Below are 18,111 nucleotides of genomic sequence, written 5' to 3' on the forward strand. Positions count from 1 at the left end.
TGGCATCTAGCAGCGCTCGGGACTGGGTGGTGGTGTTTAGAGTAGCCAGGATAAGATAGCAGAGTTGACCTTCATTTGGCCCCACACACTCTTTAAATTCTGGACCAGTCAGAGCAGAGCAAAAAGTCCAGTGTGTAACTAGATAACAAATACTCTCTGAATGTACTGTAGGTTTTACATTTTCTCAGAAGTTTTCCATTATGAAAAAAAGGTTAAAAAGGAACGTTAAAAAAGTGAAATGTGTGATGTCATAAGGTGGATATTACTGTGGACTCGTCAGCTTAACTGAAATGACAGGCTCATCTTTGGTGCACCTAAAGAGACAAAATAGCATGTGATAAATGCATCAATTACAGACCTCACAATAAACTAGTTAAGTTTTTGTGTTATTTCATTCTTTATTTGTGTTTTTTTTGTTGTTTCCTATTACTGCCCCCCCCTTTTTTTTTTACTACTGTTAAGGGTCCTTGGGTTTCTTGGAAGGCGATATATAAATCCAAGCTATCATTATTATTATTATTAGCTAATACTGACAGCACTTCTCTTAAAGTTTTTTTTTTTTTGCTTTTTCCTCCAGAAAATTCTCCAGTTGCTGCCAGAGAGAATCCAAAGTAGATGGCAGTTCCACAGCATCGGTAACTTACATAAAAAAAAAAACACCCTCAGCCTCAGTTGACAATTCAGCATGTACATGTGTATACTGTATATCTGTTCATCCTAGTGGACAGTTTGTTATTGAACCTAGTTGAACGAGTCCTGGGCAGAGCTGCAACGCTTGTGGGAGAATATTTCATGTGATGTCAGCATTAATGTAAAGACTAATATTCTCATTAAAGCATCGTATAGCCGACTTTTTTTGCTTTCATCGGCTACTTCCGCAACGTTTTGTTTAAGTCTTACCTCAGGAGAAGGTATATCTGTTTATTAATATTTAAAGGCCTAAACCTTAAAGAGCCCATATTCTGCCCTTTTTGGGGTTCGTATATTTAATCTATGTACCTACTTTTGTACGTTCACAATAGATAAAGTCAGAAAAAAGTGTCTGTTTTCATGTACTGCTCCTCCTTGCTCCCTCTACGCTCTGAGTCCGTCAGCTGCACTCTGCTGTGCCCACACTGTTAGACGTAGGAGAAGCCACGTTTCCGCAGACTTTGAATTTTTGCACATAGATGTGCCTAAACATGCACAGGACACTTGGAAAACACACTAAAAAGCATATAGAACCAGAAAAAGCAGAATATGGGACCTTTAAGTTAGAGACTCTTTTTCACTTGTGTTTGAATGTCCAGGCTGACACTTTGTCCTCTCTTAGGTCTGATCCTGAAGAAGCTGCTGCACACTGGGAACTCTCTAAAGGTACTGAAGCTCTGATTGTAGCTCTGCTGCGTCATGGCCTTGTGTTTTATTCACACTTTAACGCTCTTCATACCTATTCTGCATCTCTCTCCTTTAGATCCGCCGTGAGGGCGTGCGCTTGTTCTTGCTGTGGATGCAGGCGTTACAGAGTCATGCGGAGCGCGAGCAGCTCTGCATGTTTGCCTGTTTGATTCCTGGCTTTCCAGCTCCTCTCTGCCACGGGACCCCGCGCACACTGGACACCCTGATCAACCCGCCTCTGAGTTTAACAGAGAGTTAGTATGAAACACTGAAAACACTGTATTTTCAACAGTAACCCAGTGTGCGACCGTAGAAAAGAAAAACCTATTTTGCAGTAAATATTTAAACTCTCTCATGTGTCTCCCCCCCCCCCCCCCCCCCGCAGCTCAGGTGACCCCAGAAGAGATCACTCCATTGGTTCCTCCTCAGTCAGGTGACAAGAACCAGGAAGACCTCACTGCTTACTTTCTAGAAGCACTCCTTAAATACATGGTAAACCAGGTATTATCACCTTTTTCTTACTAACACAGCTAACACTACATAATTACACTTTTGAAATGTTGAGATTCCTCACGTTTGTCACCAATCCTGAAAATACAAGACAGAGCACCCTCACAAGAATCACCTAATCCCTTACATTTGACTAACTCATTCAAATGCACATTTAAAAAAGAAAAAGACTGAATTGAACAGACATTGTTTCTCTGTTTCCTTTTTTCTCTCTCTCTCTCTCTCTCACACACACACACACACACACACACACACACACACACTGGTACTCTACACACTGGTTGGCATTCTCCACTAAAACAATGGTGCTCCTCTCCACTTGACCCTGTTTTCTGTGTGTATTTTGTTCTCTTTGTAACATGAGCTCGTTTGTCTTTGTGTGTGTGTCCACCAGGCCAAGTCTCTCGAGTGGCGTTGTAAAGACAACCACGAGCGAGGCTTCAACTTCCTCTTTGGTCACTTTAGGAAGTTTTACCTTCCTCACATCTTTCCCAACTTCGCCATGGAAACCAGCCTATACAATCCAATACTAGGTCAGTTACAGTAGAGCTTCAACAGCTGTTAACCCTTTTAGTTGTGTAGTATGTGTTATTGTTACCCTACATCACTTGAATCGAGGGTTTCCTCTCACCACGCAGATGTGCCTCCGATGCGTCCTAAGCCGTATTACAGCGTGCTGCGAAGGGAGCAAGATGGCGGCGAGCCAATGTACTGCACCAAGGAGAGCTTCCTTCAGGCCCGGGTCATCTTCATACGCTGGCTGGTGTCCTTCTGGCTCGAGCCACGACCTAACACTCAAACACAAATCCCAGGAACAGAGGGGGAGAACGTGCCAAAGAACATACAGGTAACACAGACAGAGGAGGAAGTGTCACATGTCTCATTTTTGTTCATGTTGTCTGAGTTGGTAAAATACGGGCCTGTCATTTTGGCCTTGGGCGACTCATTATGGTAATTGAATATAGAATTTTCATAAATGCCGCATGAAAATGGTGGCCAGGTGACTGAAAAAGTTGTCACCAAATCATCTAACATTGAACTGGCAGAGTGTTTCAGCAGAGTGTGATTCATTTGTTACTCTATAAGCTCTGCAAACTGTAAATGGCATATCACAGTCGTACAACTGTTCTGTAGGAAAACTCTGAGAAAAATGTTCTTTCAAAACTTCTAAAGACGGCAGAAGAAGACAGACCTGCCCTGTTTACTGTTTGTGCCAAACTTACACATGACATGTGGACCCCAGGGAGAATAGCTGAGCTCTAGGGTACAGCTAATGGAGATCCTAACAAATAAATCCTAATAAATAAAAAAAATGAATGAGTTTCTTCAACATGCTGTGTGTCTTTCTTAGTAAGTGCTAAAAGGTTATTTTTTAAATGTTGTCACCGCTATGTTAGAAGAAATGTCATTATCTCATGTTGTAATGCCGTTTTGTATTTTCTTTTTAAGTCCATTAAAGGCTTTATATGTGATTTTTTGATCCAGCAGATGTCGCCCTTGAGCACCAGCATGAAACCAAAACAACTTGCGCTGCATTGTTGTGTTAGCATGCTAATGCTAGTGATCTTTATTATGCTCGTATCTTCACACTGCATGTAAATTTACCTGAAATGAGCGTGATCTAGAAACACAGTTAAGCAGTGAGTACAGTATGTTATTCTTCTTTTCTCTAGTCCCTCAATTAAACAACTTTTATACACGAGGGGAGGAGTCAGCCGGCCGTCCTGACGATGTAAACAAAGTGAAGATAGGACTCTGAAAACTCTGAAAACATCACAGACAGTGGGACTCGGGTGTTACACCCATTGTAGACAGTCATGACTCACTGAGTTATTTTCAGAGGATATACTGGATTTCTATTACATTTAAGTGTGAAAAATCACATATAAAGACTTTAAACAAAGTGAAAGTGATAAATAAATGTTAACAGTTTGTCGATGTTATTACAGTCTGTAACAGCACTGATTAAAAAATTAACCTTGAGTGGCTTTTACTCCAGCTATGAAATAATTCCATTTCATATAAAAATAATGAATAATCTTAGGAATATTCCACAACAGGTCTTTGAGCTGCAAACTAACAATAATAATGAACCCCAGGTACTTAAAACAGTCAAAATTTGATGGCAGGAAAGAATACTTAAATATCATGAAAAGACAACATTTAACTCAGACCTCTGCGAAGGTTTATGCTGATTGATTTCTTTATTTGTGTTTGTTTTCTCATTTCACTGACTGACCATTGTGTGATCTTTCCCTCCAGCGAGCTGCAGCAGGGCTGGCGGCTCGCTCTGCAGGCAGCTCAGACGACAGCGGTGGAGGTGGGATGCGGTCTGACAGCCACCTGGAGGGAAGTGGAGGCTCGTCTGGGTCAGGTGGAGGCAGCATGGGGATGTCTGGGGGTTCAGGGATCGGAGGTGAACCCGAACAGAGCCACTCCAACACCTCCACGCTCACCGAGAGGGAGCCCAGCTCCTCCTCGCTCTGCTCCATGGATGAAGAGCAGCTGACCGACATGGAGGTGGTGAGGAGGGTACTCACCTGCTCCAGAACCAACGTGAACTTCATCACCGAGATCTTCAGACAGGTGAAGTAGAATTCATTATATTCCTTTTCAAATATCAGATTTTCATGAGGGCAACTTTCCTTATGCTCTTCTTATAATATGATCATGAAAAGGGCACTTTGTGTTTTATGTCTGAAAATCTTTCTCTTCAAATCCAGGCGTTTCTCCTCCCCATGTGTGAAGCCGCAGCGATGCGTAAAGTGGTCCGTGTTTACCAGGAGTGGATCTCCATGGAGGACAGGCCAGTATTTATGAAAGAACCAGAGGAGGGCCCCTATCCCATAGCCACAGGCGGCAGTCTGGACTCAGGCTCTCAGCACGGAGACAAGGACGATGAGGTGAGGAATGACCTGAATGAGTGACAGCACTGTTAAGCAAAGAGTAGATTCCAGAGGGCAGAGGAGGTGTTGAACTATGTTTCCCAGCATCCTTTAGTTCTGTTGTTTGTGTTCACTTTCACACTGGGTTTGTTAAAATGTACTGCTGCCATGCTGATTTTCATAAATGACCCTGTGAGACGCCTGCTTGAAAAGAAAATCTGTATTGGTCTCAGGGAAAAGGTAATGCTTGTTAGTCAAAGAGTCAGCATTGGTTTTTCGTTTTTTTTACACGTTTATGCCTTTATTTAAGAGAAAGAACAGTGGATAGAGTCAGACATCGGGGAGAGAGAGAGAGTGGGAATGACATGCATGAAGGGAGTCACAGGTCGGATATGAAACCGGGCCACCCGCTTGGAGGACTATACACACACACACACACACACACACACACACACACACACACACACACACACACACACACACACACACACACACACACACACACACACACACACACACACACACACACACACACAGACACTTGCGCACACACAGGTGAGCACACTCTCACCAGCGGAGGTCTGGGTGTGTGTGGTTGTGTCTGATGGACGCACACGCAATAATAAAAAGTCTGTAAGAAGCATCACAAAAGAAAGTAGTCGGCTTAGTTGACTTCGGACTTTTCTGGGCATGTCTCTCTCTCTCTGCCGTTACTCAGGAGATGCGCTGTTAGCATGCTGCATTCAGGGGTGCTCAGACAATGAGAGATGCATTCAGGTGCGCTCAGAAACGGGAGATGCAGGAACAAAAACTAAGCTGGACAGACCGTTACAAGTTCAAATAATTGTTCAGTTGTTATATTGACTGCTGTCATTAAAAGAAACACATGAACATCATGATCCTTTTTAGTACTCCCCCCCCCCCCCCCAGAGCTCTAAACCTAGGGGTAACACTGAAGTATTTCAATGTCATCTTTCTGGTCGTTTCTGTTTTTGGCATCATGACGTATGGCTAAGTATATTTATTAGTATTTTTAGCCACTAGTATCTATGAAATGATGTAATGTACATCATCATTGAACTTGACTTGTATGTCTGTGTGTTTTATCTCTATCAGGGAATGCACAAAGTGGTCGACAGTGAATTGTTGGAGTACAGTGTTCATGCTGGAGTTCAGACTACACTACAGGTATTGTTTGTCTGTCTGTCAGCTTCATACACACACACACACACTGTTCCATCGTGTTGTTGAGAACTTCTGTCAGTTTACTAGTTTGATAATAGTTTGTGGAGTCATTTCACATCCAAACTGCTCGTCTCCTTTTCAGGTATTTATCACCCACTCCTCAAACTGTTTCCTTTTGGAGCCAGCCAACGACATCAAGATCCTTTTAGAGGAGCATGTGGACATGTGCAAGCGAGTCCTGAACATCTACCGCAGCCTCGTCATGCACGAGACTATGGACCAGAAGACATGGTAAAAAAAGAAAAGCTGCAGGACATGTGAAACACAAAATAAACAATAGATACTAAACACTAGAAGACACTATAAAACACTGTCTGAATACAGGTGTATCATGGAGGTAAAGGCCTTCTCTTTTGTGCTTGTTTTGTATAAATGTGTTTTTAGGGAGCAGATTCTGTTAGTTCTGTTGAGGGTGACGGAGTCAGTGATGAAGAGACCTCCATCCATCATGCCCCATGGCAAGAAGAGCACCACACTGTCAGGCAGGCTGGCTGGACCTATATTTCAGGTACCGACATCCCAATCACCATATCAAACAGGCCAGATGTTTTACCAGACAAAATATTATCCATGTGATTAAAGGAGACAGAATTGTCTCTGTTGTCTTTAAAGTCTTTATATGTGATTTTTCACTAAATCAAGTATATCCTCTGAAAATAACTCTGTGAGTCATGACTGTCTACAATGGGTGTAACACCCGAATCCCACTGCCTGTGATGTTTTCAGAGTTTTCAGAGTCCTATCTCCAGTTTGTTTACATCGCCTGGACGGCCGGCTGACTCCTCCCCTCACGTATAAAAGTTGTTTAATTGAGGGACTAGAGAAAAGTACGGAAGCGTATTGCATTCATGTGGAGAATTTATTTTTTGCCTAGTTTCTTGAGGAGGCGTGGGTTTGTTTATGGGAGTATACAATACACCAGTGGCAGCTGGAAGATCTCGTTATAACGAGAAAATATCTTGTTATAACGAGAAAAGATCTCGTTATAATGAGAAAAGATCTCGTTATTACGAGAAAATATCTTGTTATAACGAGAAAAGATCTCGTTATTACGAGAAAAGATCACATAACAGACTAAAATGATACTAGAGGGGTAATGAAGTTTGCATTGTGGCAGGCAGAGGAGGGAGGAAGATCAAAAGGCAACGATGACCAGGGTTATTGATTTGATTGCATTTTATTTTCATCTCGGTTTAAGGCATTGGGAAATATTATCATCTTTGAGTAATACAGATGGTATTCTCATGAGCTTGTCGACTTAGCGCAGGCATCTGAAGGCGTTAAGGTTGTTCAGACGGAAAGCAAAGCACAATCTGACCTACTTGACATAGCATCATTCTTCCAGGATCAGTTAAATAGATATGGTATGCTTCACCGATGTAAAGTTATGCATCTGAATTGTGTTCAAGCTGGCTATGTGGTTTCTCAAGATACGCTTAGGCATTTACTGAAAATACTTTAACCCCATGAAAAACAACTGCGGCACCAGAATCGCCTGCTACGGTGTTTATACTGAAATGTTGTAATGAGCTGCCACTGGTGTATTGTACACTCCCATAAACAAACCCACGCCTCCTCATCGCCACCACCCTCATGCTTTTCTCTCTTTATCTTGTTATAACGAGATCTTTATCTTGTTATAACGACATCTTTATCTTGTTATAACGAGATCTTTATCTCGTAATAACGAGATCTTTTCTCGTTACGAGATCTTTATCTCGTAATAACGAGATCTTTTCTCGTAATAACGAGATCTTTTCTTGTTATAACAAGAAACCAGGCAAAAAAAAATTCTCCACAAGAATGCAATACGCTTCCGTATAAAAGAAGAATAACATACTGTACTCACTTCTTAACTGTGTTTCTAGATCACACTCGTTTCAGGTAAATTTACATGCAGTGTGAAGATACGAGCAGAATAAATATCGCTAGCATTAGCATGCTAACACAACAATGAGGCGCGAGTTGTTTTGGTTTTGGTTGGAGAAGTGTACAGATTCTGTGGTAGATGTTCATAACTCAATATACAAACAGAGGAACATTTGGTCCCTGGAACACTGTTTGAAGATAAAATGCTACATGAGAAGTTATGGTGTGGGCCTACAACAGTGAAGCCGTAACTCTCCTGGTAGCTTTTAAGCTCTAAACAGTGTTCCAGGGACCCATTTTTTTCTTTGAGTAGAGTTTGTGTATTCAGTTTAGAAAATATAACATAGAAATACTTAACTTCTCCAACTTTTAAATTTCACCACCAAAACTCCATAGTGCACCTTTAACCTCTCAGACCCCCTCAGGTACAGTTTTTTTATTTTCCTACACAATCCAAACAAAAGACTATCTCAAAAACAGATCGGAATTGACAATAATAATTTGGTACTAATCATGTAGCATGAAACTGCAGAAACAAGTGTAAGCCATCAGGAGGGACTTGCAAATATAATCACTGATCTGACAATACAATGTTTACGAGATGTGCCAGATATTGACAACAACTTGGAGTACCTTCAATGCAAAGTTTGGAATTTTATTTTCTGTGTAATCTGCTCCAAATAGATTTTTTTAAAGTATTATTTTATGACTCATCAGTATAAATCACGTTAAAGCTACATGCTGGGTTTATGGCAATATTTTAATTATCCAATTAATCATTCATTTTTACATGTCTTGGTTTAGGGCACTCAGGTAAATGTAGTATTGGTCTTTTCTACAAAAAGTATAATATTGATAGTAAACAGTCATGCCTGTAATAAGATATGATTATAATATTTACATATACAGTTATTTTCTTTATGACTTCTTAGAGTTTAATTGTATATCACAGTTAGAAAGTATTTAGCTTAAATGTGCAGCTAGAAGGCAAACTGTCATTTCACTCTCTTTCATGTCTTACTCTGCAGACTCTGATAGTAGCCTGGATTAAGGGGAACCTAAACGTTTACATCAGCAGAGAACTGTGGGACGACCTCCTCTCTGTTCTGTCCTCTCTCACCTGCTGGGATGAACTGGTCACCGAGTGGTCACTCACCATGGAGACCCTCACCAAGGTACTGAACCTCAATGTAGTCATGTAATACTCCAACTGTTATACTCAGACTGTGTATGGTTATTCATTAGAATTAATTTCATGTTGTTACACAGCTGATTGCATTTGTGTTTTTCCTTCATTTTTTTTAAAGATTTTTTTTGGGGCTTTTGTTTAGATAGGACTGTAAGTTGGAAACAGGAGAGAGAGAGAGGAGGGAATGGCATGTGAAAAAGGAGCTGAGGGTAGGAATCAATCCTTGGCCGCCTGCTCCGATGACTGCAGCCTCTTTACATGGGGCGTGCAGACTAACCGCCAGGCCAACTGGTGTTCCTGCGTTTGTGTTATTAATTCATTTACTGGCTACTTCAACAACAAAGTCAAAAATGGTCATCATAGAGATGGAACAAAAAAAAGGAAGCTCTGATTTCATTCCTGTTTCTGTACCTGTTAGTTCTGCCTTTAATGAGACCTTATTGCATTAAGACCAACATACAAGTAAAACTCCTCAAAAAAAGTTTGGAAACATTATTTTGGTCAATTATTTCGCCACTTTAATAATACTAGTTGGTGTTGTATTATATATCGTTGGAAAGCCTGATTAGTCACCTTTACAACGAGGTATAACTTGTAAGGATCGTGCATTCGTGGAATGAGCAACACAGCTAAACGTGTGGGTAGCGCCCCCCAAAGAAATGTGCCGAAATCCACTGCAATATTCAATAATTGACCAAAAATAACATTTCCAAACTTTTTTTGAGGAGTTTAGTTTAGTTTTGTTTGATTCAGCTGTGTGCGTTAAGCACTAGTTAAAGTCAGCACAGTTCAATACTTTGCTGTCAGCCTGTTAACATAAACATGAAGGTGTTAACACAGTGTGTGTCTTTCTCAGGTGTTGGCCAGGAACCTGTACAGTGTGGATCTGAACGAGCTCCCTCTGGACAAACTCAGCGAACAGAAACAGAAGAAACATAAAGGAAAAGGTTGGTGGGTCTTTAGAGATCCAGTGGATCTGATTCACAGATTGCAGCTGGTTATGGCTGTCAGGCAGCATTTCGAAAAGTTGCTGTTTTATTGGCTCCAACTTAAGGCATAAACTTAAGCCAAAGTTCTGATTGTTATTAAATGACAATGTAGTGATATGGGCGTTTTCATAATGTCATCTTAAGCCAATCAACTCCCACCTTTCACCTTTATTTTGATAGGACAGGGAAAAAGAGGGAGAGCGTGGGGAATGAGATGTGGGAAAGGAGCCTCAGGTCAGACTTGAACACCGATCGGAGGACCATAGACTCTGTACATGAGGCGCAACCTAAACACTAGGCTATCACTACCCTAAAGCCTGGTACACACTACACGATTTTTAAAATCTTAAACTATTTTGATAACGTGAGAGACTCCACACACGACAACAATCCTGATGAACAGTTCAGATCTCATAGAGTGTGGTGTCAACTCAGCACACCACACACTAACTGATTCATTCACCAACAACCAGAGTCTCCACTATCACAGCGTGTAATCTCACGAGATTTAAGAGTAAACAAACATGACGGGCTACATATGGCTAGCTGTTAGCTGGTACATCCATTACGGTAAACATTTTGGTCCTTTCCTTGTCAGTTGGATTGTGGTTTGTTTAACAGGACACGTTGTATATAACTCTTGTTGCCTCTTGTTGTTGACATCCATTTAACTTTATGCTTCGTGATTGCTGTTGTTGCCATGGTAATGTTTGTTGTGCTTCCTGCTTCAGTCAGCTTGCTTCCTTATTGGCTATTGTTCCGTTCCACGTGACAATTCACAGAGTCCGTGCTCGGCCGTCCTCAGTGTTCTCCCCACACCACAGGATTTCTGATCGTAAATATTGAACACGTTTAATATTTACCATTTCAAATCGGGGTGGCCCCGATCGTCTTCCGAGCAGATCGGGGAGGTTAAAATCATTCTTAGCACACCTCACACCACAGGAGAATCTGGCAAGATAATCTCTGGAACATCAGATAGTCGGGCCTTTGCTGACTTTCGTTGGAAGGGGGGAATTGGGCCCAAAATAGGGCCGATTATCTTGTAGTGTGTACCCCGCTTTAGCCAATCAATGCTACCACACAATCCTTTATATCTGTACGCGAGTATAAGAGTTAAAGAGTGAAAACCCTCCAGGCAACACTTTCCACAATTTTACAATTTCTTACTTTCAGAAATTGATCTTTAAAGAGTTATAAAGATATAAATATAGAAAACACAGAGGATGAAAATATCTGGTAATATATTATTTAAAAACAAAAGTAAAGCATATAGCACAGATGGAAATGTCTCTCCAGAGGTAACATTCGTCCTAAATGTGCATCAAGAAATAATGTCCCATTCCATTAATCTACTCCAGGTATCGGTGCAGAGGGCCAACGGCAGATAGTGGATCGATCATTCTCCAAAGGATGGAGCAGAGACCAACCAGGCCAAGCAGCCGCCATGAGGCAGCGCAGCGCCACCACCGCTGGCTCACCAGGCATCGAAAAGGCTCGGTGTATGGTCCGCCAGAAGACTGTAGGTCAGTATCACTCCTCTAGACGACGTGGTGAAGAGAAATGGAACAGGGGAAACAGCTTGTTGGATGTTTTCTCAATGCACTTCAGAAAGCTTCTTATTTTTCTCTAGTGGGTTATATTGGATCTGATGTTGGGGTTGTATCAAGTCAACTTCTTTAATAATTATTTCTAATTATTAATAATATAAATAAAATATCATTAAACTATGTTTAATCTCGTTTTGGGGCACCAACCTGTACTCAGGGAAATATAACCAAAATATCACTCAAATCAGTCTCAAATTAGTTATTTAATTACTAATATTATTAATAATTAATAACTATATTTAATAAATTGAAGGCGTGAAATCCGTACACAAAGCCTTCGCACCCAGCTTATATCACAATGTAAATACACCAGTAATCACAAACAACTGCTCTCTTAAACTATAACAGAATTTATTTAAACAAAGCAACATCAATCCAAAATCAATGAACTTAATCAAACAAATAACTATTATAAACTAATCTAAGCAACAAACATTATCGTGTGTGTGTGTGTGTGTGTGTGTGTGTGTGTGTGTGTGTGTGTGTGTGTGTGTGTGTGTGTGTGTGTGTGTGTGTGTGTGTGTGTGTGTGTGTGTGTGTGTGTGTGTGTGTGTGTGTGTGTGTGTGTGTGTGTGTGTGTGTGTGTGTGTGTGTGTGTGTGTGTGTGTGTGTGTGTGTGTGTGTGTGTGTGTGTGTGTGTGTGTGTGTGTGTGTGTGTGTGTGTGTGTGTGTGTGTGTGTGTGTGTGTGTGTGTGTGTGTGTGAGTGTGTGTGAGAGGGGGAGAAGGCTTCGTACCCACGTGGTCGCCCTTCCGATGGCGCACACCTAACAAAGACCTAATGTGGCCTTAATGTCTAAAAGAGACCGAGTTCGGCCCTACACGATCTGTGTCTCTGAGGCGTCTGGATGGCCGCGAGTATACAGATCTGTGTGTGTGTGTGTGTGTGTGTGTGTGTGTGTGTGTGTTAGTCAAAGGGGAAGAAAAGAGGATAGAAGAGGAGCGTAGAGGAGGAGAGAAATGTGTGCCTGAAGAGGCCGGATCACAGTCCGAATCCTGCACCACAACTCGGAGTAATTCCCTTCATTCACAGAAACAAACCAATGGCCGAATTCAAGTTAATACGGCTTACACTGGCCTTTCTGATCAGAAGAATAATACCCGGTTATAACGCTGTTACGCTAAACACATATAGGACGCAGCGGTCCGAAATGGGAACAACAAGAGTTTTAAACAGGTAAAACTCAGGACGCGACGGTCCAACAAAGAGAAAAATTACAGTTTCTGCTTCAATCAAACAATTGTTAAAAACACTCTCTAAAGCTAATTCTGCCCAGACCTAATTAAGCCTCACTTGTGAATCGCTTTGCCTGCGATTGGTGAAGGGAAAAAGGAGTCCGGTGATAAAACAGATCTTCTGTCGGTCCTGGTGTAGAGGCGTCTGATGGCGGCGAGGGTCCCTTACGGCAAGAGCGGCTTCGTTGGTTCTCCGTCGAGTGGAAAGATGTCCGTTGATGTCCTTTCGTTGCAGGACGGAATAAGACCGTTATCTTTCTGATAATCTGTTATAGCCTAACGCTCTCCGAGAAACTGAGATGCGTTCACTGGACAATCCGAGCTCGGAATTTGGAACACTGCCGGCCGTGGATTACCTGTGCGCCAAAACTTAAAACAAAGGAAGATTGTTGCAGGAAACAGGAGGTGAGCTTGGGTCTCCGAGCACTTCAAGTCAGCGCGTGGAAAAGAGGTTGAACGAGGGGAGTCTCAGAGTTTTGTCACCTGGCTGCCTTCCTGTGGGGTCTCCCTCAGGTTCCGGTCCCCCCTTTACGTCACACGTAGGTGTGAAGTACCGCAGGGGATTCTGGGATAAAGAGTCCTTTTAGGCCTCTTTGTGATCTCAGTAAATAACTCAAAGGCCCAAGTCCATGGTTTGACTGTCCTAAGCCTGCGTGGCCCAACACTGATGTTTCTCTAATTTCCTCCAGCAGGAATAAGTGGTTACTCACACTCCTCATCTTTTTGTGATAAATTCTGTTTATTTGATGGATTGCCCCATGAGACCATCTTGTTTTCGAGGGGGGTCCAACACTAAAACAAAAACACAACAGTACATTGTGATACAGACAGTCAAGCACAAAATACACACATAAACATAAAGGCTCTCAAACACCCATCCGCCCACGTATCCCTCCCACAAAGCCACAGCACCCACACAAAATCATCAGAGGTAGATGCACATAGTGACATATGCAATCAAGAAAACAAAAAGATATGATATTAAAGGGGCAAGAGGACATTACCATTAGAAGCAGCAACATGGTTTTGTGAGAAAAGGTAGCAGTGATTTCTTCAAAATGTGTAGTGAATTTATTGTTCTGATGTTTAGAGGTAGATTGTTCCAGTCAGAGGGAGCTTTGTAGAAGGTTGTGTATGCAGAGCTTTCAGCTATGGGTTATCAAACTTAATGAGGATGTAATGAAGAGTCATAAAACTTGAACTCTGATGCTGAAATTCAAAGAGCAAGTCGGTAATCTAGTTTCTCTGGAAAAATGGGACCAGCTTGTCCTCCATAGTACACACACTTGTGCACTTTCCTTGGATTGCTCTTAAGTATTCTTCAACAAGGGTCTCTAAAATATACTCATACCATGTGCTTGTTGGTTGCTCCCACTTGAATAGGGTGATTTTTAAATTGTAATGGGGAAAGAAAACATTGACACTGCAAACATGTGTTGTATTCTATGTCCAAAAAGATTTACTGAACCAGGAAACCAACTAACAGTTAAACCCTTGCATTTGAACATTTCAGACAAAACAATGATTTTCAGTACATGACTTCAAATTTTTGACTTCTAACAAAATAATTTCTTCAACCATGTTTCTGTGTAATAATATATATGATACGACGTCAAGTATGTGTACGAGTCATGTACAGAAACTTTCTCAGGCTTTCCGGTTGTGACTTGAGGGGGCCGACGCGTAGCTTTTAAAATGTATTTTTGACACAACAAATATGCAGGGTAACACACGCCTATAGACATTATTTTAAATGTGCATTGGTATTTGTCACATTCTTGTGTACTGTTTTCAACCGGTCGAACGTGAAGACGAGATTGCCTTGTTTAAATGCTAACTGACTAGCATGTAGCTCCGTGGGTCACCTGTGTAGGTCCTTCAGAGGAGCTGCCACCTGCCTCTCACTGTCTCACTGCCTTTCCTCCAGAGCTAACCCCTGTCTCACTCCCCACTTTCACCTTCCCTGTCTCCTTCTGTCTCCTTCGGTCACCTTTTCACTTATTTTTCTTCTCTACATGATCTCCCTGTGCTTTGTCTTCACCCTGCAATTTTTTTTATTTTCACTCAATTCCTTTTCTCATTTCTCCTCCATACACTTTTAACTGCTCCCCCCTGGCCTTACTTTTCTCATTCATTTAATTCCCTCCACTTTTCTGTTTCCCCCATCCTCCCTCTCTTCCACACCTTACCTGTCACCTCAATATTTACCCTCTTTTCCCCTTCTGTGTCTTTCTCTCCGTGCCTTCTTTGCTTTTCTTTTTCTGTCTCATACCCCCCCCCCCCTTTATTCTGTATCTCCTCCTATCTATTCTTCCCACTTCTTCAGCTCTGCGTAGCTGTTCTACGGGGGACTCTCTGCTGTCCTCAGCCTTTATCCGCAGTGCTAAGAGTGCTCCTGCTCTGGCTCCACCTCTTCCTGTCCTTCTTCACCACCACCACCCTTTACTACCCCCCCTTGCCGACCAGCTGGCAGGTACACACTCTTTGCACTACCTGTCTGCCTGCGTCCCTGTCTGCCTGGAAACCTTACTTCTATGTACGACTGTCAGAAACTGCAACTTCATGCCCGGTGTTTTGTTTTTCCGATTTTTCTATTACCTCATTTGTAATGACTGAAGCAACAGTTTGCATGTGGATCATCAGAATGTATTTTCTGTTTGACCTGCAGCTAGGATGATCGATGTGATTATAGGAAATGTTTGTGGATCAGAGGCATCTGTCTCCTGAAACCGTGGAATCATGTCTTCAGCGATCATTGACATTTGATAAATGGATGATCAAAATATTTTCTAGCACCCACTGAAATGTCTTCTTTCATTTCAACAACATACAACATATTTTGAAATAACTGAATAAAGGTTAAAGGTAGCATCTGGCTTGCCTGTCTAAATTCCCTATAGAGTCTATAAAGGCCAGTGTTTCCCCTACCATTATATGTCGGCTTGTCCCCACCCCCCCAACGCTGTAAACCTAGGGGAAACACTGAAGGCTGTTGGTTATTGATCAGATTCTGTCATTATAATATTTCCTATGATAAAGGGGTAATGATTGAACATATTAATATACTGTAAGCATGTGATATGCTGTTTTTTTTCATGCCTACAATGTGGGTGTTACAGTGAATGAATGAATATTTATTATTCGTGTCTGGTTGTTTACATGACCCATCCCACATGGAGTTTTTCAGACACATTGTATTTGATCATGTCTATAAACCCCTCTATTTCAGCCCTGCTCAGAACAGGCTGTTTCTGTGTCTGTACCTTTAAATATGTAAATGAGCTGTGTTTGACCACGCCCCCACTCTGGAAGGGCTTAGGTGACTCAGACTTTCTTGCACAATGCCTTATTGTTTAAAGTGGAAAGGCAGACTCAGTGGGCAAAAAAATCACCTAGGTGGGGGAGGTTCACTTTGTGATGTCACAAAGAGAAAATCTTCAAACAGCCGTTTGAGCACACATTTTCTGAAAAGTGGAGCAGGCAAAAGACGGAGAGGATGGAGTTTTCCCTTTATTTCTGGGGGAATGGTTGTTGACAGTGTAGGAACTCATGTTAGTGTTTGAAAACCACGGTAAAGTTCATTTTGCACAATATGTGACCTTTAAAAGTAGACAGAGATACTCTTTATCATCCTGTTTCTTTCTTCACTTCTTCCTCTTCCTGTTATCCTGCTTGCTTGCCTGTTTAAATGTATTTGTTGCTTATCTGCCTGATGTCACACGTGCATGTCCGTCTGTTATGTCTTATTTCTTGCACTATTTCTCCAGATGAAAAAAAAAAAAGATTTCCCCTTTGTCTTTATGCCTGTCTCATTTCCTATCAATGATATAGTGTGATGTTTCAAAGATGCTTCTTTTCTCTGCAAAGAATTAAATCAACACTTCCTTTCTTTACTGTAGGTAACGACTGGGAATTAACGTTATCACATCCTCTTCATGGAGTGATTTTAAAAATTCATTAAGTGTGTCTTATTGTTTATTTACGTGTTTACTTTAGGTGTTTTCCCTCTAAACCTGCCATTTATTTACAACATATTCCATGCAAAAAAATGCTGACTGGGGCAGTTAGGGTACTCATTATAAAACATCAAGTCAGTTATGAGAACAAAACTTACCTGTAAATATTGTTGGAGCAGCAGATATTTAAGGAGGAGATGGTTTTCATTTTGTGTTTGTTCAAAAATATGTTTTAGTCGTCGACAGTGTTGTGACAAACGGTCCCACACACCACGAGTGCTAGTCTGATTTGTGAGTTATGTGTGTGGCAGTCAGGTATAAATATGAAACCCATTAAGACAGACATATGGACTCAGGACTCAGGGCATGGTGGTGTTCATATACTGAGTATGAAACCTGGTGTCATTTAAACCGTCACTAATACTGTCCTCTGTCCAATGAGGAATAATCATCAGCAGGATCATCATGACAATTCAACAGCTGGGTGTTCTGAGAATAAAAGTAGTTCAACCTATTAGACATGTCTGTCAGCCCTCTGCACCAGCTAGGAGGACCTTTTGGGTACATAGTCCACACTTTACCATCTGTTAAAACTAGTAAGATAGTTTCTTAGGTTTTTGGTTGCTCCACAGAGATGTTATGTTCATCTTAATAACTTAAGCGTAACATCCAAAGCAACGAAAACATTGAAGCAGAAATTACGTTTTTACTTCCCGTGGTAAATCAGTGAAATACGACGGAGGATTAGGGCCACGTTAAAATTATTATTATTTTTTTTTCCGAGATTAAAGTTGTAAATTTACGAGAATAAAGTCGTAAATTTATGACTTTAATCTCGAAATAAAAAAAAAAAAGTAATGTGGCCCTAATCCTCCATCGTAATGAAAAACAGTTTTCTTAATGAAGTGTTTTTTACAGTTTCGCCTCTCATGTCTAATTGACTCTGAAGAGGTTAACGGCTGAAAATAACCTCTGTCATCTGCTCTTAGTTGACAAACTGCAATGAAAAGGTAGGGAGATTAGGCAGCACTACACATTTAATTTACAGCTAATGTGAAGTAACACTTCTACAATACGTGCTAATAGAACAGTACTTTATAGATGGGCTGATGAAATGATAACTTTATGCTGAAGACGAAGAGGACTTTCTATGTTTCAAGCCTCTGGTGTTATGAACGTTGTCTGACAGATCCTGCAGTTTAATACCAAATGTCTTCCTGGCCTCTTTAACTCTATGTTGCACCATG

General features: G+C 41.3%; 1 protein-coding gene across 5 annotated transcripts in view; it reads left to right on the forward strand.

The window, feature by feature from the left end:
• Window positions 1–18,111, forward strand: part of ralgapa1 (Ral GTPase activating protein catalytic subunit alpha 1) — an 85,940-nt gene that overhangs the window by 5,560 nt on the left and 62,269 nt on the right. For 4 of the 5 annotated variants that reach the window (XM_061062843.1, XM_061062846.1, XM_061062845.1 and 1 more), the window contains exons 4-17: window positions 578–635; window positions 1,313–1,356; window positions 1,454–1,631; window positions 1,763–1,878; window positions 2,282–2,420; window positions 2,526–2,734; window positions 4,150–4,473; window positions 4,611–4,790; window positions 5,889–5,960; window positions 6,100–6,248; window positions 6,402–6,525; window positions 8,915–9,061; window positions 9,932–10,022; window positions 11,426–11,590. In XM_061062843.1, coding sequence (XP_060918826.1) covers window positions 578–635; window positions 1,313–1,356; window positions 1,454–1,631; window positions 1,763–1,878; window positions 2,282–2,420; window positions 2,526–2,734; window positions 4,150–4,473; window positions 4,611–4,790; window positions 5,889–5,960; window positions 6,100–6,248; window positions 6,402–6,525; window positions 8,915–9,061; window positions 9,932–10,022; window positions 11,426–11,590 — 1,996 coding nt within the window. The remainder of the gene's footprint in view (window positions 1–577; window positions 636–1,312; window positions 1,357–1,453; window positions 1,632–1,762; window positions 1,879–2,281; window positions 2,421–2,525; window positions 2,735–4,149; window positions 4,474–4,610; window positions 4,791–5,888; window positions 5,961–6,099; window positions 6,249–6,401; window positions 6,526–8,914; window positions 9,062–9,931; window positions 10,023–11,425; window positions 11,591–18,111) is intronic. The other variant, XM_061062844.1, reaches the window with a different exon arrangement.

The sequence above is a fragment of the Labrus mixtus genome, chromosome 18 (genome assembly GCF_963584025.1).
Source record: "Labrus mixtus chromosome 18, fLabMix1.1, whole genome shotgun sequence".
Taxonomy (NCBI): Eukaryota; Metazoa; Chordata; class Actinopteri; order Labriformes; family Labridae; genus Labrus; species Labrus mixtus.